Source organism: Stenella coeruleoalba, assembly GCF_951394435.1.
Source record: "Stenella coeruleoalba genome assembly, chromosome: 10".
Taxonomy (NCBI): Eukaryota; Metazoa; Chordata; class Mammalia; order Artiodactyla; family Delphinidae; genus Stenella; species Stenella coeruleoalba.
The window spans coordinates 93434257-93459137 of NC_137156.1; the positions used below are offsets into that span (position 1 = coordinate 93434257).

At 43.5% G+C, this 24881-nt stretch overlaps 1 protein-coding gene across 2 annotated transcripts in view; it reads left to right on the plus strand.

The window, feature by feature from the left end:
* Window positions 1–24881, plus strand: part of ITPR1 (inositol 1,4,5-trisphosphate receptor type 1) — a 321065-nt gene that overhangs the window by 94376 nt on the left and 201808 nt on the right. For both annotated transcript variants that reach the window (XM_079933479.1, XM_079933480.1), the window contains exon 5: window positions 23029–23144. In XM_079933479.1, coding sequence (XP_079789605.1) covers window positions 23029–23144 — 116 coding nt within the window. The remainder of the gene's footprint in view (window positions 1–23028; window positions 23145–24881) is intronic.

Below are 24881 nucleotides of genomic sequence, written 5' to 3' on the forward strand. Positions count from 1 at the left end.
TTTGGGATTTGCTTAAGCACACCCTGCCCTGCCACCCCCAGCCTCCTCACCCCACAATGATTATGGTGAAACCAGAAATTAAATCCAGATCCCCTGCTTATGAGCGCCTCACTAGAATGCCAGTTTAATCCCTGAAGTTGGCACTGGTATCTGCATCTTGCTTGTAGGTGAGTCTCTACAGTAAAATTCCCTGATGAGCCAAGAGTTGAGAACGACGTTCTTTAGGGTTTGTTTTGAAGAGTCTACCTTTGTGGTTGAAAACCAAGTTCATAAACAAATAGATAAAATCTTTGCATGAGTTTTCATTCCTGCTTTTAAAATATTGATTTTAATAATATTTATAACTGCCCTATATTTCATCATCTTTGATTCCAAATCTCAGACTTAGTAGTCAAGTGAAGTAATAATCTACCATTCGTGTTAAGTGGTGTTTGTACTCTGCTGATCCCTTGTTTATAGATGGCAGAAGTGGGACATGGGGTTTATTTATGTTCAGAAGGGTTTAGTAACTGGTCACAGATGGGTTTGCAATTCTCCAAAGCAGGTTGTTACCCTAATGAAGGTGTGAAGTGTCACCTTTCCGGTTTTGGGTTATGTGGGTTAAATGACTGCCTCTTTGCTAGAATCCTTTAAATTTTGATAAATGGAAGTCTCTCTCCTCCCTGCAGTCTTAGACAGCTTCTTATGATCAGAACTCCTCATTAGCTGCTCGGTCTTTCCAGAGTCACCTTTCATTTGTGTACCCTGGCAGTGTTGAAACCCAGCAACTACATGCTTATTACACAGGACAAAACAGAAGTCACCCTATGGGGAGATGGGAATGTGGTTGCCATTCACTTTAAAGCAACTTGACTTCACAGTGTTTCTCTGGGTCAGTAAAAGGATGTAACTTTTAGAGGCTGATTTTCTCAGTGTGTTGATATGTCAACAGGGGTTTGCCCTTACTTACTGTGTTCAGCAAGCATGAGTGAGGCCTGCAGAGAGCAGTAAGTGAGTAAATGAGCTCAGAGAGGATGAGGGCAGATGAGGAAGTAAGTGTGTATGTCCTGTCGCCAGGGGTCCTCTCACTCACCTCCAGCAACTTGCTGCCATGCAGAGATAGGAGCCCAGCATTGCCAATTCCTGTTTTTGTTTGTCTTTTAATAAAAAGCTGGAGAGGAGGATTTTAACGTGAAATTGCCTGCTTTTTAAATAGTGGCAATTAATATGAGTGTTTGGAACAGTGAGCTGGCCAGATAGAACATTGGCTGTGAGCTGGATGCGGCCTGAAGTCCACCAGCTGGCAACTTCGCTTAGGATAATGCTCTTAAGTGAAGCTACTGTTGATACATTGAATGTGTCTTTATGTCAGAGCAGTGAGCAAGGTTTTCTGGGGCTGGGGGTCTAGGTAGGTGACGAGGATGCCGCTTGAGCCCCCGTGGAGCTCACAGTGCTGTAGATAAATGAGGCAGTAATCCAGGGCCGTACCTGAGAAGCATTGTAAGAGGAGGGCGGCAGAAGTGCCGCAGGGTTTCCAGGCTGGAGAGATGACTTCTGGCTGGCATCACCAAGGAAGGGGGGCATTTGCGTTCTGTCGGGAAGATGATGGATCAGGGGGTCATTCTAGGTACTGAGGAGCCCAAGAAAAGTCGTGGAAGTGAGAGCGAGCTCTGTTCAGGTCCATAACTGGGTTTGGCTAGAGGTCAAGTCCTGGTTAATTTTTGTCTGGGGATTCTGACTAGCATGATACGGGATCCTGTTTAGCTGTGCTCATTGCAGGCTGCCCCTCCTCGCTTGTTGGGCCATTCCCGGCTGTGTGGTCAGGCTCTAAAGTACACAGAGTCACAGTGGTCATCTCCCTCGTGTTAATCCCTGTGGTTGGTTTTGCAAACATCTGCAGAGACCTGCGCATTGGGAGGCTGTTAGCGTTAGTTGACTTTCAGATTCAGAGAGCTGTTTCTATAAACCATCCTGGAGCTCGCCTGCTGTGTGCTTCTGTGACTGTTTCCCACTGAATTTTCTTATCAAATGGCACTAACTTTCAGCGCCTGTCCTAGGTCTACACAGCCCCATGTGGCTCTGGATAGCGAGGAGTGCTAAGCTTCAGTCCTCCTCCCGGTTAAGGTGTGTTACTGCCCTCATCACCCCTGGTTGAAAGGAAGCAAGCTCTCCTGACTACGACCGGTCATTGCCCTTGTTCTGCACACTGCCTGTGGCAGTCCAGTCCCTTTATAACAGGGTCCTGTGCTTCTTGAGGGCAGCAAGGAGGTCTTCTCCCTACTTGGTTATCTGGGTCTGTCTTGGGAAACCCTAGTTTGACCAGAGGATTAAAACATAATAAACGTGAAAAATAAATAAATAAAAATAAAGGTAGAGAAGTTTTAGGACACACAGTTGTGGTCCATGTTTTAAGTGCTCGTAAAGCATGGGAACATAGTAAAGGCTCTATCAAGTCATACGGTAAATCGTTTTAACTTTTTCCAAATGAAGTTTTCCAAAAGTATGTCTAGAAGTGTGGCTCTGGATTTGGAGCGTCTCAGTTCAGGTATGATCTCACGTAAGGTACCTAACTTCACCGAGCCTTACTTTCCTCCAGAAACGTTGTCGAGTCCACTGGGTGTCCTGGTGCCTCTCTCTGGCTGTATCCCGTTCACTGTGTCTCCTACAGCGTGGCTTCCAAAACTAGATGTCGTATTCACTTGTGGTCTGATTAGTGCACAGGATCACGAGTAATGCGTTGCCCTCTTCCCCGCCATGTTTTGTTGCCATAAAACACTGACACGTTCTACTCACATCCCTCCAAGTCCTTCCGAGTTGCATATTGCCTGTATCTTCCTTAGTGAGTTAGGATTTGCTCCCCAGCACGCAGAAGTTTACTGTTGAACCTGTGTGATGTGGTTGGTTTTGTCTCCTTCCTCTGGCCTGTTGAAGCCTGTTTGCTTCACCAGTGTTCTTAAGATCACTCCAAGCTTCATGCCATCTGCAGCTTCAATACAAAAGACAAATCTATTTTTGGAGAAGTCTGTTGAAGTGAGGCATGCTCTCATTTGCAGAATAATATTGGCGATATGTACTGGGGGTTTTCTAGGTGTTAAACATTTCGTCTTGACTGCAGCCCTCAGATGTAGGTCCTTTATGAATAGCCCCATTTTACTGGTGAGGATATGGGATCTTAGGTTAAGTTACCTGAGGTTGCAGAGCAGGGAGGGATAGAGCTGGTCTTGAACCCAGAGCCTGTGTTCATAGCCTCTCTGTCCACATTTGCAGATCATCAGCCCATGGGCTGACTCCTGCTCTCCCTAGTTTTTGTTTTAACCTGCGCGATGTTTTAAAAATTGAGTTAGTTGGTTCACCCTTTAAAATTGTATACTTTACATAAAAACACAAAATTCTGGCTTTGGGGGAAAATTCAGAAGATCCAGCCACTTTGGATTAGTGTTCTTAGGTGGCAAAATGGTCAGAAACTGACAGTTTTTCAGAGGGCAAGCACTCTACAGTTTGCTAACATCCCTTCGTTTCCTGTGGTCCTCACCTTCTTAAAATTCTTGAGTGGCTGCTGCAGCCAGTTGGATTTGTGATGCTGTACTTGATTCATAAAACTGGGGTCAAGAGAAGTCATGAACTCTAAAAATGAAAATCGTTGAATGAAAGTAATTGGCTGAAGCCCTCACCCACCCCGTGATGGCATTTTTACAGTTGGGGTCCTTGGGGTCATGGCTTTCCTTCCGTGGCACTAGCACAAGTCGGATCTCCTCTGCACTGAATTGGTCTTGGGCTTGACAGTGTCCGGTTCGCACGTCAATATGCCCTGTTGTGAGGTGGTGGATGTAGTTTTGTGTTACTGTTGTTTAAGATTGTTTTATTGAGGTATTGAATATAATTGGCATACAATAACCTCCACATTTAAAAAGTGTACACTTCGGTAAGTTTTAACACATGTATATACCTGTGAAATCATCACCGTAATTAAGATATTCACCACCCTAAAAGTCTCATCCTGCCCCCTTTTAACCCCTATTCCCTCCTTCTTTACCCCACTGCCACCCCTACCCAAGGGAACCCTGATCTGCTTCATCATTATAGATTAGTGTGCATTTCCTAGAATTTTATATTTAAATGGCATCATACAGCATGCACTCTCTTTTGTCCGGCCTCTTTCCATGCACCATACTTATGTTAAGATTCATTCATGTGGTGGTTCTGTCAAAAGTCTGGTCTTTTTTTTTTTACTGCTGAGCACAGTTCCATTGCATAACTCAGTTTGTTTATCCATTCAAGGCAGATTTTTGGACATTACGGCCCCGGTTTCTGGCCACTCGTCATGTTCTCTCAAGCTCCCCCAGGGATTGGGGTTGGCATCTAGGATTTCTAAGGTCTTAAATGATTCTGTGGTTCTGAGGAGAAGGCAACCTTGGGTCTTGTTGGGTGGCCTTGCTGGGGAACATGCAGATGGGCTCTTTGACAGGCTGGAGCTCAGAAAGAAGGCTGTCTCTACCGACCTTCCTGTTCTGTGTTTTTTTGAGAAGGGTTTAAATAGCTTTAATTTTTGGCTTCTAAATTGAGAACACTTTCCTGGCATTTGTCAAATATATGTGAATGTTTATGTGTCTTCTGCGTAAAATGATAGTCTGTGGGCTGGTTAGAAATTGTAATGTGGAGATTATGGTGTGAAGGTTGGTATTCTGAGAATTTAAAGTTAATGGTGGTAGACACATTCCTTGGAAGAAGGTCAAGATTGTGTCATAAAAGCTAATTTCTATGGCTGTCCCTCTAAGACTTATTTGCTTCCCGAATGGGAGTTCAACAGAACCTCAGTAGCCATCACAACACAGGAATGGAGAAATAAGAGTCCCACTTAATTTCTTGGTTGGGTGGTACAGCTCATGAAACCACATCCTAATTTTGTGGTCTTTAGAGAAATTCATTCAGTATTCCAAGCTGAATTTATTCCTGGAAGAGAACTTCGTCAAAGCTAACTTTGCCAAGTATGTTGTCATATCCATTGTTTAAAAAGTTATTGACAGTAAAGTAGCCTTGGAATGTAATCTCACACTGCCTTATATGTCAACAGAACCCATTCTGAAGACCTTCTGTCTTCTTTCTGTATTTGAAAAGTTGGGTTTTCAGACCCAGTTGCATCACCACACATTCTTACATACTCGAGTGCAGTATAGATGGTGGCTTTGGTTCTTATATATATGTTTGTTTAACTTTGAGAGAAATAATACTAATTTTACATTTTCAAATGTGTTTAATTATAGTTGTAAGCTTTCTTGGTGAGTTTCTAGAACATTTTTTTTAATAGACTTTTTTTTTCCTTTTGTTGCTGATAGTTGAGTGTGGGAAGTGTTGGGTGTACAGTTAATTGCCTCTTAGAAGCAAAGGGGAAGGAAACCCATGATTTATAGTCAACTGATTTTCAACATAGGTACCAAGACAATTAAAAGGGGAAAATGGTCTTTTCAGCAACTGGTGCTGGGACAGCTGGATTCCCAGATGAACAAGAATGAAGTTGGACCCCTACCTCACACCATACACAAAAGTTAACACAGAGTGGATCAAAGATCTACAGATAAGAGCTAAAATATAAATCTTCTAGAAGAAAACATAGGTATAAATCTTCATGAACTTGGATCAGGCAGTAGTTATTTGATATGACACCAAAAGCATAAGCAACAAAACAAAAAATAGATAAATTGGACTTCATGAAACTTAAAACCTTCAAAGGACAGTATCTTTCTCTTCAATAAGAAAGTAAAGAGACAACTCACAGAAAGGGAGAAAGTATTTGCAAATCCTTTTTCTGTTAAGGACTAGTGTCTAGGAACTTGTAGAATTACACACACACACACACACACAAAAACTCTTAGAACTACACAACAACAATTCCAGTGTGAAAATGGCTAAAGGATTTGAATAGACATTTCTCTAAAGGCAATATACAAACGGCCAATTGGCACATGAAAAGATGCTCATTATCATCAGTTGTTAGAGAAATGCAAATGGAAACCACAATGAGAAACCACTAGTATGACTAGAGTCAAAAAGGTGGACAGTAATAAGTGTTGGCGAGGATGTGGAGAAATTGGGACCCTCATACGGCTGAGATTGTAAAATCACGCAAGCATTTTGTAAAATAGTTTGCTAATTCCTCCAAAGGTTGAATATAGTTACCATATTACCAGCAGTTCCACTCCTAGGTACATGCCCAAGAGAAGTAAAAACAGATCTGCATAAAACCTTGTATGTGAATGTTTCTAGCAGCATTATTCATAATAGCTGAAAAGTAGGAATAACTCAAATGTCCATCACCTGATTAATGGATAAACAAAATGTGGTATATCCACAAAATGGACTATTATTCAACCATAAAAAGGAATGAAGTACTGATACCTGCCACAACATGGATCAACCTTCCAAACATGCTAAGTGAAAGAAGCCAGTCACAAAAGGCCATGTATTTTATGATTCCATTTATGTGAAATGTCCAGAATTCATAGAGACAGAAAGTAGATTAGAAGCTGCTAGGTCCTGAGGGGAGAGGAGAACAGGCAGTGACTGCTACTAGGTACAGGGTTTCTTTTGGGGAAGATGTGGGTGTTCTGGAATTAGATAGTGGTGATATCTGAATTTTTTTAAAAAAACTGTTGAACTGTATACTTTAAAAGTGTGAATTTTGTTGGATGTAAATGATAGATCCATAAAAAATGGGTACATATTAAAAATTTCAAGCTTACGGGTAACAAAACATATGAAAAGAAAACAGAAACATTAACTAAAATACTAAAGCATCAACTTTTGACTAAACAAGTGAAAAAAAGAACTAAAGGAGACGGAAATAAGGCAAGACCCATTTTTCAGATGACAGTTTTTGAATGCGTGTGACGGTGCGTTCTAGGTGGGAGGTACATTATAGCTCAGCAACAGTTAGGGAAGGCTCATGTGTTTGCTAGGCTGTTTGGAACACAGGGATGAATAAGACCGTAGACTTCTGTTTCCAGGCGTGGGCAGAGTTGTGGAGGTGGAAGGTGGGAGGGAGGTCAGGTAGGATAAAGTCAGAAGTCTTTGCTGAGGCACCAGGACACAGAGGATGATGCATTCCTGTTGAGGGGTCAGAGTCTTTATAAAAGCATTAACTGAAAAAAGTTACTGGATTACCTGGAGAGCTGGGTATGTATCTCCTCTGCTGGGGGAGGAATGAGGGTATCTGATTCCAACCAGGGAATATATGGGGATGAAAGAGGCTGTCTGGCTCTGTTGACAGCAAAGTAAAAGAGCATTTCTGCTACATTGGCGTCCATTTCCTCAGGCAAAGAATGTGTGATTTTTTCCACTGGGCACATAAGGGCCATGGGTGTAGGTGAGCTGGTGTGGGGCTTTTCTTAGCCAGGAAGGGCGCCCCATGGAGAAGAACCTAGGGTTGCTGGATCGGACCTTCATTGGCTGCGGAGGGGTTGTGACTGCCAGAACAGATGCTCTTCCCCCTGAAGGGGGAATGCAGAGGAGGGACATCTAGCCATGGCAGGCTCACCTCCAAGATGCCTATTAAGGTGCCAGCCAGAGCAGATGGATGCCGTACACCTCCAGATGTGACGCCCCGAGAAGCACACAGCATCCCTTACGCAGTATCCCAGCTGGAGTCAAACCTTGAGGAGACATGAGACAAACCCCCAATGAGGAGGGCTCTGTTTTTTTAAAAAGGACTGTGTTCTTAAAAAAAAATGTCATGATCATAAAAGATGTGTAACAGCTGTAGTCATATCACAACTAAATGCATTCCCTCATCCTAAATTGGATCCCGGACTGGATCAGGAAGTGCTAGACAGGACATTATTGGATCAAATGACAAAATGAAAATCTGGACTATAAAAGTTGAGATAAAAGTATAGGATCAATGTTAAATTTACTGAAGTTGATAACTGCACCATCGTTACGTTAGAGAATATCCTTGTTCTTAGGAAATGGGCACTGAAGTAAATATAAAGGACAATAATGTGTGCAACTTACTCCCAAGTAGTTAAGGAAATTATGTCATATGTATGTATCATACACATGAAGTGTTATATATTGTGTGTGTACATACAGAGAGAGCATGAATGGTAAAGCAGATGGGCAAAATGTTAACAATAGGTGACTTTGGGTAAAGAGTAGTCTTCGTATTATTACTCTTGCAACTTTTCTGTAAGTTTCCAATTATTTACAAATAAAAATCTAAGAAAAAGTGCTCGTGAATGAAGCAGCTGTAAGTATCTGTCATGCCGGGCTAGAGTGTGAAGCTAGCCAAGGAAGGACTCTGCTGTTCTCCTGTCCCTCATCTCTTCCCTTATCCCTGGATCGGAAAGCGAAGTAGGCAGGATGGGAGTACGGTGGGGAGGATGGAGGTGTATGTCAGAAGGGAGTGCGGGAGTGGAAACCTGGCTTGAAATAATATTGGCAGCTTTGATCATTATAAGGGTTTAGATAATTTAAATTTCTGAATTGGCACTGTTTGCAACTTAGGGTAGTCAGTGTCTTGCTGTTTTTTTTTTTGTTTGTTTGTTTTTTTAAAGCCGGGGCAGAGGAAGTAATTTTTCCCACTGAATAGATGAGTCCTTCATGGTCCACGTACCTATTACATACATCATAAGGGAGAAAGGCACTGTTTGGCATGCTGGAGGAGGGAGTGATGAGTCTGCATCGTAGCAGAGTCAGGTAGGATGGGGAACAGGGAGGTCTTCTCTAGGGAGCTGGCCTTTGAGGTGAGCTGAAAGCATGTGAGAGATGAAGAGTGGCCTAGGCAGCAGATAGCCATGGTGCTGGTCAAGGTGGGGACCTGGGAATACAGTTTCAGGCGGAGAGAACAACTTGGTAAAAATACAGAGGAGTGACATGTGGCACATGTTTGTGAGAACTGTAAGTGTTTTGGAATGGTGGGAGCGGGGTGTTGGTGGAGGAGCATTTTAAAGAAATGAAACTGGAGAGGTGGGTGGGAAGGTGGGCAGCCCACACATCCCCAGCTGATGTTCTGTGCACCACGCTGTCATCTGAGGCATCTGAATGCTTTGCTTGCTAAACTCTTTGAGGTATGTCTGACAGGACTGGGGAATCCAAGTGGCTGGCAGTGACTTCAGTTTCTTAGAACGTTGCTACTCAGAGTGGTTCCCCAGGCCAGCAACTTCCAGATGACCTGACAGTTTGTTAGCAATGCAGCTTCTCAGACCTGTCTCCAGACCTGCCGACTCAGTGCCTTCCTGTTAACAAGATCCTCAGATGATTGGTCTACATGTTCAAGTTTGAGAAGTCCCGTTCTTAGAATTCATTTATTCTGCAGGTTAGTGTTTTTCTGAGTGCGGCTGGGGACACTTCACATTAGAATCACCTGACTTACTTCACTTACTATGATCATCTCTGGGTCCATCCAGGTTGCTGCAAATGGCAGTACTTCATTCTTTTTTATGGAAGTAAGTCAGGCAGAGAAAGACAAATATCATATGAGATCACTTATATGTGGAGTCTAAAAAAATGATACAAATGAACTTATTTACAAAACAGAAATAGACTCACAAACATAGAAAACAGACATGGTTACCAAAGGGGAAGAGGGGGAGGGATAAACTAGGACTTTGGGATTAGCAGATACACACTACTATATATAAAATAGGTAAACAACAAGGACCTACTGCATAGCACAGGGAACATCTTGTAATAACCTATAAAGGAAAAGACTCTGGAAAAGAATATATATATATATGTATAACTGAATCACTATGCTGTACACTTGAAACTAACACACATTGTAAATTAACAATACCGCAATAAAAAAAAAGAAACATCACCTGGAGAACTTGTTAAAAATGGCAATTCTGGACTTCCCTGGTGGCACAGTGGTTAAGAATCCGCCTGCCAATGCAGGGGACACGGGTTCGAGCCCAGGTCCGGGAAGATCCCACATGCCGCGGAGCAACTAAGCCAGTGAGCCACGACTACTGAGCCCGAGCTCTAGAGCCTGCGAGTCACAACTACTGAAGCCCGTGCACCTAGAGCCTGTGCTCCGCAACAAAAGAAGCCGCCGCAATGAGAAGCCCATGTACCAAAACGAAGGGTAGCCCCCGCTCACTGCAACTACAGAAAGCCTGTGCACAGCAACGAAGACCCAATGCAGCCAAAAATAAACAAACAAATTTATTTATTAAAAAAAATGGCAATTCCTAGGCCCTGTCCCTCCACTCAGACATTTGTATTAATTTGTATTGATAAAATCCCCTGACAACTATGATATTTGTACTTCTGAATTTGAGGTCAACTGCTGTGGTGTGAAATCCTGAAGGAGTGGTTCTCAGTTGAAATCTCCTGTGGAGTTTGGGAGGGAAAATTGCTCACACCCAACCTCCAAGGAGTTAGAATCTCCTGGGGAGGGCCCAGAGCATAGTAGTATTTTGAACGCTCCCTGTGTGGCTGTGGGGAGTAGCCAGGGCTGAGAATCACAACCCTAAAGGGTTTTAGGCAGGGGAGTCAGTTTCAGAACAAGAGCTGTAGCGATAAAGTAGAGTTGCAAATACAGCAAACAAAGAATGTGGTTTTGAGATGCAGTACCGAAGGGTCTGGAATGCTTCCCTTTTCACCCCCTACCATTGTCTTTATCCCTCCATTGTGTCAATTTCGGTAACTTTAGGACATTGATTCATGGGAAGAATGGGAAGGAAGGCTTAATCCTGAGGTCCTCAGTGGGGGGCATTTTTGATTGTAATACCTGGGTGCTACTGACCCCTGAGATGTAAGGCCACGGATGCCGCCAGGCTTCCTACAATGCACAGGACAGCACCTGCCCCCCCAAGAAAGAATTATAGATGATGCCCACAGTGTCGGGCCTGTGCTGAGAAACCCTGGTGTAATAATTTTGAAGCAAGGGGTCATTCTTGAGGTGCCTTCCTGGAGAGTTGCTACTCTGATAAGCCACTGTTTGGGGTGGGAATGTATCATGTCTTTCAGATACGTGTTCTGGAGGAGAGAAAAATCTTGACAGTCATTTTTCTTGAGAGATATTTTAACTTGTAAAGGCTGTTTGATGGTAGACTGTGTTTGCTAGGATTAAAAATCAAATGTAAGTAAAGGAAACCTAAGTCGTGAAATAAATTAGGAAAATGACTTTTCTTTTTATTCAGGGTAAATATATGCCATCTTTGAGTGACTCCTGATTTGTTTACTTAGTTCCTTTTCGCTGAGTTAGGGTTGGTGAAAGGGTCCCTTTGGAAGTAATCTGTTCACTGAGGGTGTGCTTAGTATGCAAAAAAAAAAATCACAACTATGTATAGGGAGTGGCCCACATCATGTATGAAAGGGGCTGGTTGGGGAATCCTGGGTTGGAAGCACCGAAGGACCCAGAGTTGGGTCACTAGGTCTTCAGTGGAGACCAGGAAACAAACGAACAGAGCAGGACAGATGGGGCTGCATCTTCCTTTGGTCGTCGTTGTCCGCTTGCCTTCTTGCCTCTCCATGGAGATGTGAATACAAACCAGCAGTGACAGCTTTGCTCACTTGGCCAAGGTTGCCTTGAATACCACGTGGAGAATGTGGGAGGGAAGTGCACTCATGGGGTCAAAGGGTGATGCCCTCCTCCCTGCCCCTGCCCCCGCCCTGCCTAGGTAGGGGTGAGAGGAGGGCCAGCAGGCTGGCAGTATTAGCCTTTCTCTTCTAGACCATGGGCCATATCAGGAGGTCTGGTCCACGTCACAGAAAAGCAGGATGTGCAGCATATAATGGAACAGGTTTCTCCAACTTCTCATTCTTTCCATGTCGTCCATCCCTCTTCCTGCCCCACCCACTGGCTTGCGCAGTAGATGCTGTTAAGCTCAGCTGAGAAGGCCTCTGACACCGTCTCTCCCATGTCTCCCTGGGCTGGCTTAGATGTTCTGCTCCAAACACCTTGGAGTTACCTGTTGGCTTCTGTCTGTCTCCCCAAGGACTCTCAGGGCCCAGGTTCTACTGACACTGTGTCTCCAGCACACATGTGCTTAAGAAATGTTTGTTGAATGAAGGAGAAATCAAATGCAGGAGAAACTGTGTACGTTTCCTTCGTGTAATGGGCGTTTCTGATGGCGAAAGTATTTTTCCAGGAGGATCTTGGGATAACCAACCCAATAGCTCATGTAAGTATTTTCAGACCACGTGTTGCAGACCTTCTGAATGCCCTTTTGTAGAAGATGTGACATATCCTCAGAGGTTCACATGAGCTGTAGTGTTTGAAATAGCCAGGGCCATGCACTGTGAGATTTGATTTGCGTTGAGAGATACTGAGCATGTAGAGATCTACACAGCAAGATTTTTAACCTGAAGTCCACGATTTTGTTTACTCTTCGTATATCTAACACAGAGCTGGGCATCCTAGCTCAATTTTTTGTGACTGTTGGATTTATTTGACAGGTCTATCCAGCTATTTACTCCTTTGTAGAGTATATTCGTTTTCAGGTAGATTGGCAAATTGGACCAGATGATATAAATAACATGCTTTTCTCCCTCCCTTCCTTCCTTTCTTCCTTTTCCCCCCTCCTTCCCTCTCTCCCTTTCTTCCTTTTTTCCTTTCTTCCTCTTTTAAAAATAGTCTTTTTTTGAACTTGGTGAACATTTGATTGATTTTTATAAAAATTTCGCATTTGAAAATAAATTAATAGATGATTTTGAAGCTATTGAAATATCTTTTATTATACAAAAATTTAAGCACGTATACAAATTGAAAGAATAATAGTATAACGAACCTCCATGTACCCAATACGCACCTTGACTGTTAGCAACTCATGGCCAATCTCAAGTCATCTATATCCTCCCATCTCTCTCTCCCCAGTTATTTTTTTTTAATTATTATTTTTTTTTGTGGTACGCGGGTCTCTCACTGTTGTGGCCTCTCCCGTCGCAGAGCACAGGCTCCGGACGTGCAGGCTCAGCGGCCATGGCTCAAGGGCCCAGCCGCTCCGCGGCATGTGGGATCTTCCCGGACCGGGGCAAGAACCCGTGTCCCCTGCATCGGCAGGCGGACTCTCAACCACTGCACCACCAGGGAAGCCCTCCCCAGTTATTTTGAAGCAAATGTCAGACAACATGGCATTTCATTACAGATTTAAAACCGCTGCCTGTTAATGGTTTCAAGGTGTTTGGATAGAACAGGGAATCAGTGGGGAAAAGGGACTCGGTCAGAATACCTCCGGGCATAGGGCTTCGTGCCAGGGAATGCTTATTGCCCAGAGTGTCCTGTGGTGAACAAATAACGGCTGCCCTTTGGGGAGACAGTGATGTCATCTCCCTTCTGCCCCTCCTCCTCTCCATTATGAACCAGTAAGCGCCCAACCCAAACCCTGACAAAACAAGGTGTGTTTTCGCAGCCACAGAAGTCGGACACTATTGTTAACCTTTTACATGAAGGGGAAATTTGTTTTTCTGTTATCAGCAAGATCATCCTCCTTTTTTTGAGAACAAGTACTATCTCAGTTTTTTCTTTCCTTAAGGTATTACACACACACACACACACACACACACACACACACACACACACACAAAGATGCACAAACCTTAAATTTGAGCACTGCTTGATGTTTTAAATACACTTATACCCACATGACTCCCACCCAGATTGAGCTAGGAGAACATTTCCAGCACCCCAGAAAGTGCCCCTTCTCAGGAAATACCGCCCCCAAAGGTAACTGCTATTTTGACTGTGGCTCTAGCAAAGTTTTGCCTGTTCTTGAACATCACGTGAATGGATTCATTCGGTATAAATGGACTGTTTTTGCCTTGGTTTCTTTCACTCAAAATAGTGTTTGTGGGGACTTCCCTGGTGGCACAGTGGTTAAGAATCCGCCTGCCAATGCAGGGGACACGGGTTCGAGCCCTGGTCCGGGAGGATACCGCATGCCACGGAGCAACTAAGCCCATGTGCCACAGCTACTGAGCCTGCGCTCTAGAGCCCGCGAACCACAACTACTGAGCCCGCGAGCCACAACTACTGAAGCCCACGTGCCTAGAGCCCGTGCTCCGCAAGAGAAACCACTGCAATGAGAAGCCCGTGCACCACAATGAAGAGTAGCCCCCACTTGCCACAACTAGAGAAAGCCCGCGCGCAACAATGAAGATGCAACACAGCCAAAAATAAATAAATAAAATAAATTAAAAAAAAATGTTTGTGGAATGCATCCATGTCGTTATGTGTAACAGTCGTCTGTAGCTGTCCAGCATTAAAGTGGAGCATGAGATGCAATTCGTTTATCCATTTTGTCTTAGTGGCTAATATTGGTTTACTCTGTGCCAGAATCTGTACTCAGTGCTTCAAGTGAAGTGGTTAATCTTCTAGGTTAATTTGTGAGTTACCCATTGCGGTTATTGCCTTTTTATAGGCAAGAAATGAAAACCTACAGAGGTGAGATAATTTTCCCCAAGATCATACAACACAGAATAGAGCTGAGGTTTAAAACAATTCTTCCAGATGGCAGATCAGTGTACACCTCAGTGCTTCCACATTTGGGTTTTCTGTGACTTCTCTGACGTGGTCTATAAGCTTCCACAAACATCATCAGGTCTTAGGGCTCTGGGGTGCCTTGGGGATCATCTGTTTTCCAGGGAAGATGTGTGGACACAGAGAGCTTTAGTAACCTGGCTGTGGCTTCCTGGCTAGTGAGTGGTGGAGCCAGGGCTGGAACCCGGGTTTCCAGATTCCTTGTCTCTTATTGTTTTTGGCATTTTTGTTACTCTGCGGGTCAGCTCGGACTTTGGGTTGCAGACAGCAGAAACTGACTCACCTAAGCCAGGAGGAAACTGTTGAAAGACTATCAGTCACTCGCAGACTCAGCAGGGAACCAGACTCAGTGCTGGGGGAGGCAGGCTCTGGACATTTCCCGTGGACACATCCGGCACCGCTCCCAGGAGCAGTCTTGAACTGGCCCTGGGACTTTGTATCCATCTGTCCCGGTGCAGAGTCCAGGGCAGAGGCTCCAGCTGTCCAAGCGAAGGCAGATACCTGTGTTGGGGCTGCCTCTAGAAGGAACTCCTGGGCCCGTTTGTCTTCCACAATGGGAGGAGTCCTTGCCTTCCCAACTAAGTTTTTACTTCTCTGATCTATATTCAAAAAGGTAAATAAAAATTTAATTGGCCAAGCTAAAGTAGGTCAAAAAGGGAAGTTTCTCCCTACATTTCTCGTTTTTAATGTGTTTGTGAATGATGGTCCTGCAACCAGGTAAGATGATAAAGGTACAGGAGAGCAACCTTGGGAGTCCTCAGTCTGAGTTTTCTACTCAGAAAAAGCATCTGGTCACCTTAATGGGAAAAAATTACCTTGTTGTGCTTTGTCTCTCAGGAACAATGTCTGTGTTTTCTGTAGATAGGTAATGGGAGGTTGATTTGGCAGTCCCTATTGGAAAATGTCACTGGACTTCAAAGGGCTTCTTCTGTTCTGGCTTGGGGAAATGTGATTCGCATGCAACAGACACAACAGTGTGATGTACTGGTTTCCTCTTACTGAACTGGACTTAATTACTTGTTTATGGAAGGCTTTTGTTGGAAATAGGAGTAGGTTTTCCTTTTGTGAACTGCCGTTGAAGAGCATTCTTCCACCTTGAGTACCCACTCATGGACTGAGTACTCATTCACTGATCCCATATTTACTGAAAGCACCAGGGACAGGATGATACAGAAGGCAGATAAGCTCTACCCTCGTGAAGCTGTTTGTCCAGTAAGTATGAGTTGGGAAAGTCCTTAAAATCCAACAATTTTGTTTTCCCCTTTCATTGCTTCTTTGAAATCTTAACTCCCTTGGTGGGGAATTAACATTCCCCTTTCTCTTTGTTGATCATATTGTCTGCTCCTTCTGAAATTTTTACTCTGTTGCCTCTTTTTCAAAAGAAGCAAGATATGTACGATCAACACTTAAATTTTTCATATTTGAGCTCATGTAAATCTACTCTTGATTTCTCCCTATATAAAATTGCATTTATATATACTCACTGAATGAAGAATTTTAAAAAGATGATAGCTTGTTGACTGTTCATCTCTTTGATCAGTGAGGTAGGTTAGAAGAGCTCAAATTCTGTGCCATGAGGGACTGTGTTTGCCTAGTTAACTACCGCCACATCAGCCAGTGGATGGGGTAAGAGACAGTGAAATGGGCGCTTGGCAACCTGGAGGACAGACTGCAGCACGGGTTGCTTGGGTCCACAGCAAACTCATTTCTTCTTCCTGGGCACTCGACTGAAGGGCATTTCTTAGCTCCTGGCATCATGGGGGTGGGGGGATCATGTGATTGGTTATCACTGATGGTCTGTGAGCACAAGTTTAATGTTGCTTCCAGGCCAGTGCGCTCAAGAGCAGATGTGCCTTCTCATGGCCCTTTTTCCTAGAGCATCCTTCTACGTGTGGAAGTGCGAGATCTGGCGACCTGGGAGAGATTTCTTTGGAATGTTTGCCCAGCAGAGAACTGCTGAATTGTATGTTAGAGGTTATGTGCACATTCCTTTGTAGCCACACTGAACGATAGTGCAGAAAGGTTTCCACATCCCCTCTGATCCTTGTTATTATCCAGCTTGTTGGCTTTTGTCACCCTGTAGTGTAAAGTGATATCTCACTATGATGTTGAACAGTGATTTAGTATAAAAAGGTCATGTTTAAAAGTTACAGATTTTCATTGATACATGGGTTGGAGGGGGAACTGCTTCATAGATACAGGGTTTACTCGTGGGAGTGAAGAAAATGTTTTGGAACTAAATAGAGGTGGTGGTTGTACAACATTGGGAATGTACTAAATGCCACAGAATTGTTCATTTGAAAATGGTTAATTTTATGTTATGTGCATTGAACTTAAAAGAGTCAAATATTGATAAAATGCAGAATAAAAATAACGGTCTTATGTCTGACACCTCACGCTTTCCCACTTTTTTGAGGCAACAATTGAAAGCATTTTAACATTTTATTCTGGTATTTACCACTGTATTTCTAGATGATGTGTGTCTCTTCATATCTGTAGATGAATTTATCTTAAATATCACCTGTTCACTTCCTGTTATTGTACATGACGGTGGCTTCCGACACTTTCCTGCTCCCCCTCCATCCTCCCATTAAAGTTGTATTACTTTTTTTTTGGCTAAATTAATAGTTAGTCTTAGATTTTTATGACTGTGTAAATATTGTTCACCATTGAGCTAAACACATACTACATTTTATCAATAGTACACAGCTTTTCCCTGGAGTTCTTAATCATCTCATTTGTCCTGATTTGCCTATTAGCTCTTTTGTAGCATTTACTAGTGTTCTCTCCCTCTGCAGGCTTCATCACGCTTCCATGTGGCAGGCGGAGGGGACGACCCATCACTCCTGGGTCTCGGCCCATGGGCCCTTTGTCCCTGCTCCAGGTTGGGCAGTGATGCCCTGTGCAGTGTCATCATGGGCTCCTGAGCCTTTCCAGGGTTCCGTAGGGCAAATAAGTTTGCTTCTCACTGGTACCCTCACTGTAGATACCTCCCTCCATCTCTCAGGTTCTACCTCTCCATCCCCTTCCCATCTTCATTTATTCCAAAAGAAGGACTTGAGTTTCTCAGAAGATGAAGTTGCATTTTTTTTGTTCTTAATTTTCATTGTGTTGGAGTTTTTTGTTGGGGGAGGGGAAAAGGAGAGGAAAGGTCTTTATTCTGCCCTCTGAAAACTATGAATCAAGTTCAAGCTTTTGTAAGGCTCAATTAACATATTCTCTAGGTTTGGTTAGATCTCCCTAGCCAAGATGAGTCGCTACATTGCATTTGTCATACTGATTTCCTCAGCTCTCTTCTCCAGTACCCCCATCCTTCCTCTTCTTCTGCCCCTAACCCCTTAAATTACTGACTGTCCTGTATTTTCAACCTGCTAGTTGACCAATGGCCCACTGAACATTTCAGCTGGGTTGTTTCACAGGCATCTCAAACCAAGCAAAGCCAAAATAAGATTCTTGATTTCTCCTATTCTCCTCTAAATCTACCCCCTCCCGGCCTTCCCTTTCTTAGGAGGCACCATCGCCAGAAGAAAGCTCCTGTAGAAACAAAAACCAGGTTCTTCTTTGTTTAAAGCCCTTTGGTAGCTTCCCACAAGGACAAGCAGTGCCTCCCCGTGACCCACACAACCCTGCGTGATGTGGCCCCCTGCTTGCTTCTCCAGACACGTCTCCTGCAACCCTCCCTTCGTCCGCTTCCCTCCAGCCCTTCTGTGCTCATTTTTAACCTCCTGAAGATTTCCTTCCAACTCGAAGCCTTCGCACTTGCTGTTCCCTCTGCCTGGAAGGCGTTGCCTCTACGTTGTTATCAAAGCCGGGCTCCTTCTCACCCTGCAGCTCTCTGTTCAGAAGCCGTGGACATGCCTTTCGTTGATGACCCCGTATAAAGTGGTACTCCTCCACACCAGTCGTATTGGGCTGATGGATAATTCTCGTCTTCATAGTCCTTTAACTTGCTGTATACTTCAAGTTGTGTATTTGACTAGTTTTTCGTTGTCACTAGGGTTATACTAAGAAACTTGTGCATTGGGTTCACTGTTACAGTCTCAGCCCCCTGTACTGTGCCCAGCACATAGTAGGCGCTTTAATAAGTAGTCATTGGATTCATGAATAGACTGCTGGGGGCTCAAAGCTGGAAGTGACTTAGGACAAACCTGATGTTGCTTCTGAAGACCTAGGGATTTCAGCATGTTTAAATCCTTAATACAACAACCATCTTTGTGCCGCTACATTACTCCTAGCCCCTGGGTTACCGGAGTGTACAGAACAGACACGAGTCCCTGCCATCAGGCACTTTACTTTCTAGGATTCAAAGTTCTAAGGATGTGGAGGACAGCAAGGAGATGGGGGGTTTCGGCTGTTCTTCTGGCAGACTTTATTCTCTCACTGAGTCCCTGATGTGTGGCTCCGTCGGCTTCTTGCTTTCTCACCCTGCTGGGAACCCCATCAAGGTGGCTCCAAGCACACCTGTGGCTCCTCTTCCTCCTGTTTTTTCTTTTTTAAAAAAAATTAATTTATCTTTGGCTGTGTTGGGTCTTCGTTGCTGCACGTGGGCTTTCTCTAGGTGTGGTGAGCGGGGGCCACTCTTCGTTCCGGTGTGTGGGCTTCTCATTGCAGTGGCTTCTATTGTTGCAGAGCATGGGCTCTAGGCATGTGGGCTTAGGTAGTTGTGGCACGTGGGCTCAGTAGTTGTGGCTCGCGGGCTCTAGAGTGCACGCTCAGTAGTTGTGGTGCACGGGCTCAGTTGCTCCATGGCATGTGGGATCTTCTCGGACCAGGGCACGAACCCATGTCCCCTGCATTGGCAGGCAGATTCTTAAGCACTGTGCCACCAGATAATCCCCTCCTGTCTTTTCCTAACCAAGCACCGCAAGTCCTAAGGTCATGGTTAATGCAGCTGCTAAGCAGTTGAGTGTTCTCCCTTCAACCAAGTTCTGGAATGCTCTTTATTTATTTATTTACTTTTATAAATTTATTTATTTATTTTATTTTCGGCTGCATTGGGTCTTCGTTGCTGCATGTGGGCTTTCTCTGGTTGCAGCGAGCGGGGGCTACTCTTTGTTGCGGTGTCTGGGCTCTAGGCTCGCGGGCTTCAGTAGTTGTGGCTCACAGCCTCAGTAGTTGTGGCTCGCAGGCTCAGTAGTTATGGCGCACGGGCTTAGTTGCTCCGCGGCATGTGGGATCTTCCCGGACCAGGACTCGAACCCATGTCCCCTGCATTGGCAGGCGGATTCTTAACCACTGTGCCACCAGGGAAGTCCCTGGAATGCTCTTTAAACCATGGAAGATCAGCTATGCCTGTTTTCAGCCCGCGTGCCCTTTAACACTTAACCCAGCCTCTCCATTCCACTCACTTCTCCTTTGCTAGCCCAGTGTGGCATCTGCTGAAGCTTAGGAATATTCCAAAGTAATTTTTTGAAAGCTTAATTTAGTTTATTTTTTAAAAGCCTTGAAAAATCACTTGTCACATAAGAGATCTTTGTGGCATTTCTTTGGGGCAAAATCAAAGCACAGTGTGTGTGTGTGTGTGTGTGTGTACATGCACATATATATACACACATACATACTTCCCCCAAATAGGTACAATTCTTCCACCAGATTCCCTATATTTGTGCATTTCTATACTTAGCACAGTATTGGGATCCAGCAGAACTTTAACTTTGTCCTGCTGTGCCATCCAAATAACAAAGGGCAACATAGAGCCGCTGAAGTGCAAAATTTCAGAAGGTTACTTTAACATCATATTTGAATTGCTTAATCTAATTTTCACTTTGAATCAGTTGCTAAGCAACTGGGAAGACAGGACAAAATCAGCAAGGCTAATTTGGTTCTGTTACTAGTATGTTAGCATCTCATATTTACATAGACAGTTGGTTGTAAAAACGCTTAATCCAGTACAATGCTGTTTTGCCCAAGAAAAATAGTTGTTGTGGAAGTTACAGCAGGGCTTTGGTTGGATTGACAGTGCTTCAATTCACACTCTCATCTTAGGTCAATGGAAAGCTATCTGAAATTTGAGCCTGTTTGTAGTCCATTGGTTTGTTAAGTGGGTTATACCCACTGACAATACCATCAACAGTTGTAAAATGGTATTTTCCATTGCATGTTAATCCCTTGGCGTTATAGATCCAGCCGGATCCTTAAATCAACTTAAGTCAAGTTATGGGTGGGATGGGGTGGGATGGTAATGCATACCAGTTAGCCATCATCATATGAATTGTGCTGGAGGGAAAAATAATAGTTTTTCTCAATGTCTTCTTATTGATGAAAATTGAAATTATTAACCTCATTTAATCCATAAAAAGTTGTGTACCAGATATTAATACCAGTGACTTAAGTGTTTTGAATGGTTTTTTGGTGTTAAGTCTTGTGATTATCAAGGAAGTCACCCTGGTCCTGCGCAAGTGGCACCTTCTGTCTTGTGTCAAAGATAGGACATTTAACACTGGCTGGTAGTCTCATGGTTGTGTGTGATTGTTCTCAGGGTGGATGGAGAGTTCACATATATCAAAGCGGTAGAAAAACTGTGTCTTTCAGTGACGTCATGAAGTTGCCACTGATACAGTAAATAACAATGACCTGTGAGTTTCATTAGAGATGAAACTTTTATCTTTTAAACCAGTTTCCTGCCATGTCCTTTGTTCTCTAAAGACCTGGATAGCGTCTTTCATGCGCACTAACAATTACTTTCAGTAGATGGATTACATTCTTGATAAAGATGGATATCAGTGATCTTATATTTGTCTGGTAGCTGCTTGTGACTAGGTAGAAATATTTAGTGAAGAAGGAGGTTATTGAAATGGGAAAGTACCTTTTTTTTCTGCAGTTAATTGATTAAAAATTATTTTCTGAACAGTGTCAAGTATTTGTATGCATTGTACTTCGTAAAAGTTCATTGATTCCAACTGAATTAGAGGAAAGACTTAGTATCTGTGTCCTTGACAGTAAATGAATATTTTTTACTTTGAGATAGTTATTTGGCTAAGACAAAAACAGTATTTAGCTGTTCAGTGTCCTTTCAGGGAATGTCTCAGTGAACAGATATGAATAAGTGTACAGTTAGTAGATTAAGTTTTTTATAAAAGCTTGCTCTGATCTACTTTCAGGGTGCAGTTTTCCCAAATCTGGGTGTTCATTCCAAATTTATTAATTTTACTCTACAGATACCATTTGAAAGTCCTGTATGTCAAAAGGTAAAATTTTCAGAGAGTGAGTATCAATTCTAGTGTTAGTTTTTTGTTTTTTTTTTTTTTTTTTTTTGCGGTACGCGGGCCTCTCACTGTTGTGGCCTCTCCCGTTGCGGAGCACAGGCTCTGGAAGCGCAGGCTCAGCGGCCATGGCTCACGGGCCCAGCCGCTCCGCGGCATGTGAGATCTTCCCAGACCGGGGCATGAACCCGTGTCTGCTGCATCAGCACGCGGACTCTCAACCACTGCGCCACCAGGGAAGCCCTAGTGTTAGTTTTTTAGAGCGGTTATTTGTAAGCTCTTTCCATGGCATATCCCTATCAAAAAAATTTGACAAAAATACCCCTAAACTCTGTGTGTGTGTGTGTGTGTGTGTGTGTGTGTGTTTAAAAGTTATATACATGTGTCACTGTACTAATAGATTGTATACATTATAAAAGCAAGCAGGAAAATATGTTGATGAAAAAGATTAAGATTAAACAATAATGTGTCCTCTTAATCATGATTAGCATATTATCATGAATATCTTAAGGCACATGGGTGCTTTCAGGGCAACGTTCATCATTAGAGACAACATTTTACGTGTTTTTTAAAACAGTTTTTAATATCTGGGTGACTTTTTTTTTCACATCTCGTTAGATCATCATCATTTTTCCTTTTTCTTGTTTGTGGGGTTTGCATTACTCCTCTCTTTGGTGTTTTGATTTCATTGCAGACATCTTTTGAAGCCACTAGTCCATTTTGTGAGTTAGTTCTACTACATAAAACAATGTAAAAAGTCATGACCCCAGGCATTCCTAAACAGAAGCACATCACCATGCACTGAGAGAGAGGGAGAAGACACAGGATGTCTCTGCAAGTTCATTTATTTTCTTCCTGCTCTCCAGAGAGTCATCTGGTAAACAACACTCAAGAGACCATTGCCCAAGGAGGTGTCTCCAAATAAGCTTCTGTTGTTGTTGTTTTTTTTAATGTAGTCAAATTGAAGTGAGTTGGATTTATATCCAGAAATGTTTGTAGGTACTATTGCATACAGTGAGACTACTGCCCTTAAAGTTGTCCATCATAAAGGAAAGGAGATAACTCTGGGGCAGCATTGAGAGCTCTGAATTTGGAGTCTGAGTCCCAGCTCTGCCCCTAACTGGCTGTGTGACAATGGACATTTGACTTAACTTTCTAGAAGTTTCATTTTCCTCATTTCTAACCTCACATAATGGTGGTGAGAATTAAAGGTCAGAGGAGAGGTTTGTAAAAGGGCCCTGTAACTTACCATTTACACTTTCATGTAATTTATAATGCGTTATAGAAATAAAAGGGGAAAGTTTTTTTCATAGGTTGAGTGTATATACGTCCTCAGTAACAGTTTTTACTTGTTTGTTTCACTTCTAGATTGCCTCTTTAAACTATGTCCCATGAATCGCTACTCCGCCCAGAAGCAGTTCTGGAAAGCTGCTAAGCCAGGAGCCAACAGCACGACAGACGCAGTACTACTTAACAAACTACACGTACGTATGGGGATGGAGCTCCATGGCGAGGTCTCGTGAGCGGCCGTGTGGGTTGTGTCTGAGTGGAATGGGTCGGGAAGATGAGTTTTGCGGTCCTCTAGCTCTGGATACCAGCTTTCATACAGTCTTTGATAAAGGGCTAAAAGGGAGCTGACCCTAAGGAAAGGTGGGTCGTAGTCATCCTGAGATGTCTTGAGAGTTTCTTTTTTCTCAGCCATGCCCTTTCTGGGATGGCTTTAGGTACGGTACTGGTTATGAGCACAGGGTCAGGAAGCCAACTGCCTAGATTAGAATGCTAGCTTCACCACTCACTAACTGGACATCTTGGGTGAGTTACTTAGCCATTTTGTGCCTCTTGTTACCTCATCTGTAAAATGGGAATGGTAATAATATACACATCAAGAGGTTGTTGTGAGGATTACATGAAACATAAAAAGCACATGAACAATGCCTGGCATGTGATAAGTGCTCAGAAAATTTTAGCTTTTATCATTGTATTTATCTTGTCTATTACTTGGCATATAAAAGAGATGCTCATTCTACTGCTGATGCGCTCTGTGACCATAAGCAAATTTTTGAGCCTTTCTGAGCCTGTTTTTCCATCTGTCAAATGATGCTATAATTCTTCTAGTGTCGAGATGATATAATTCTTCTGTGAGGCTAATCTGTGTGGAATTTCTTTGAGATGTGGCGAAGAAAGACATGACATATATCCAGGGTGGTATTGAAATTGCAGACCGTTCCCCATCTCCCTGTTCTGCTTTATTTTTCTCCACATCACTTATCGTGATCATTCTAATTTATTTATCAGCTCTCTACCCCCATTAGAATGTAAAGTACTCAAAGGCAGAAGTTTGTGTCAGGTTTGCTCGTTGCTGTCTCCCTCTTGCCCACAACATATGGTAGGCGCTCAAATATTTACTAACTTAATTTTAAAAAAAAGCTGTTTCTTGAGACTCAGTGATGGCAGCCGAGGATGTGGGGTATCTGTGAGCACATGGGGCTCATGCTTGCTCTCTTTGTGACTAATAAATGACAGAGTCACAGCCAGCTGCACTGGGTAAGGTAGGGCCCATGGAAGGGACTCCTTTATTCAGCACATACTATATTAGACAGGGGTGAGGGGCTCCAGGCATGATGAGAAGACCAGGTTCCTAACCTCCATGAGCTGATCCTCCAGTGTGAAGACACACAGGCACTCATGGCCCTTAAAATGAAATGCAGACTTTGTGCCTGCTGGACGCTGCTTTCCCTCTGAGGCTTCTGAACCAGCTAGACTTACTCTGTGTCCTTTCGTTTTATTTTTTTGAGCACCACAGACTCCTAACAGTCTCACGAGCTTAGCGCTTGCAATTTGTCCTGTTGAGAACAGTCTTCCCCTGACTTTGCCTAAGCTAAGACCTCTGCCTCCTTCATCTCTCAGTTTAAGTCATCTCAGTGAGGTCTCTCCCCATCTCCTTATCTAAGCCATGTGTTCCTTGCTTTCCTCCGTCATAGCACCCTGTTTATATCTTTCTCTGCACTGATCAAAGTCTGCAGTTATATTTAAAAGTTCCCTTAATTAGCATCTGTCACTCAGTAGAGTGGCGACACCACAAGATGAGGAGCAGTGCCTGTCTTGTTCACCACTGTATCCCCAGTGCATTGTAGTAGTGTCTGGCACATAGTAGGTGCTCAAGAAATAGTTCTTGAATGAATGAGTGAGCACTGTGCTAGGTGATGGTGATAAAACTGTGA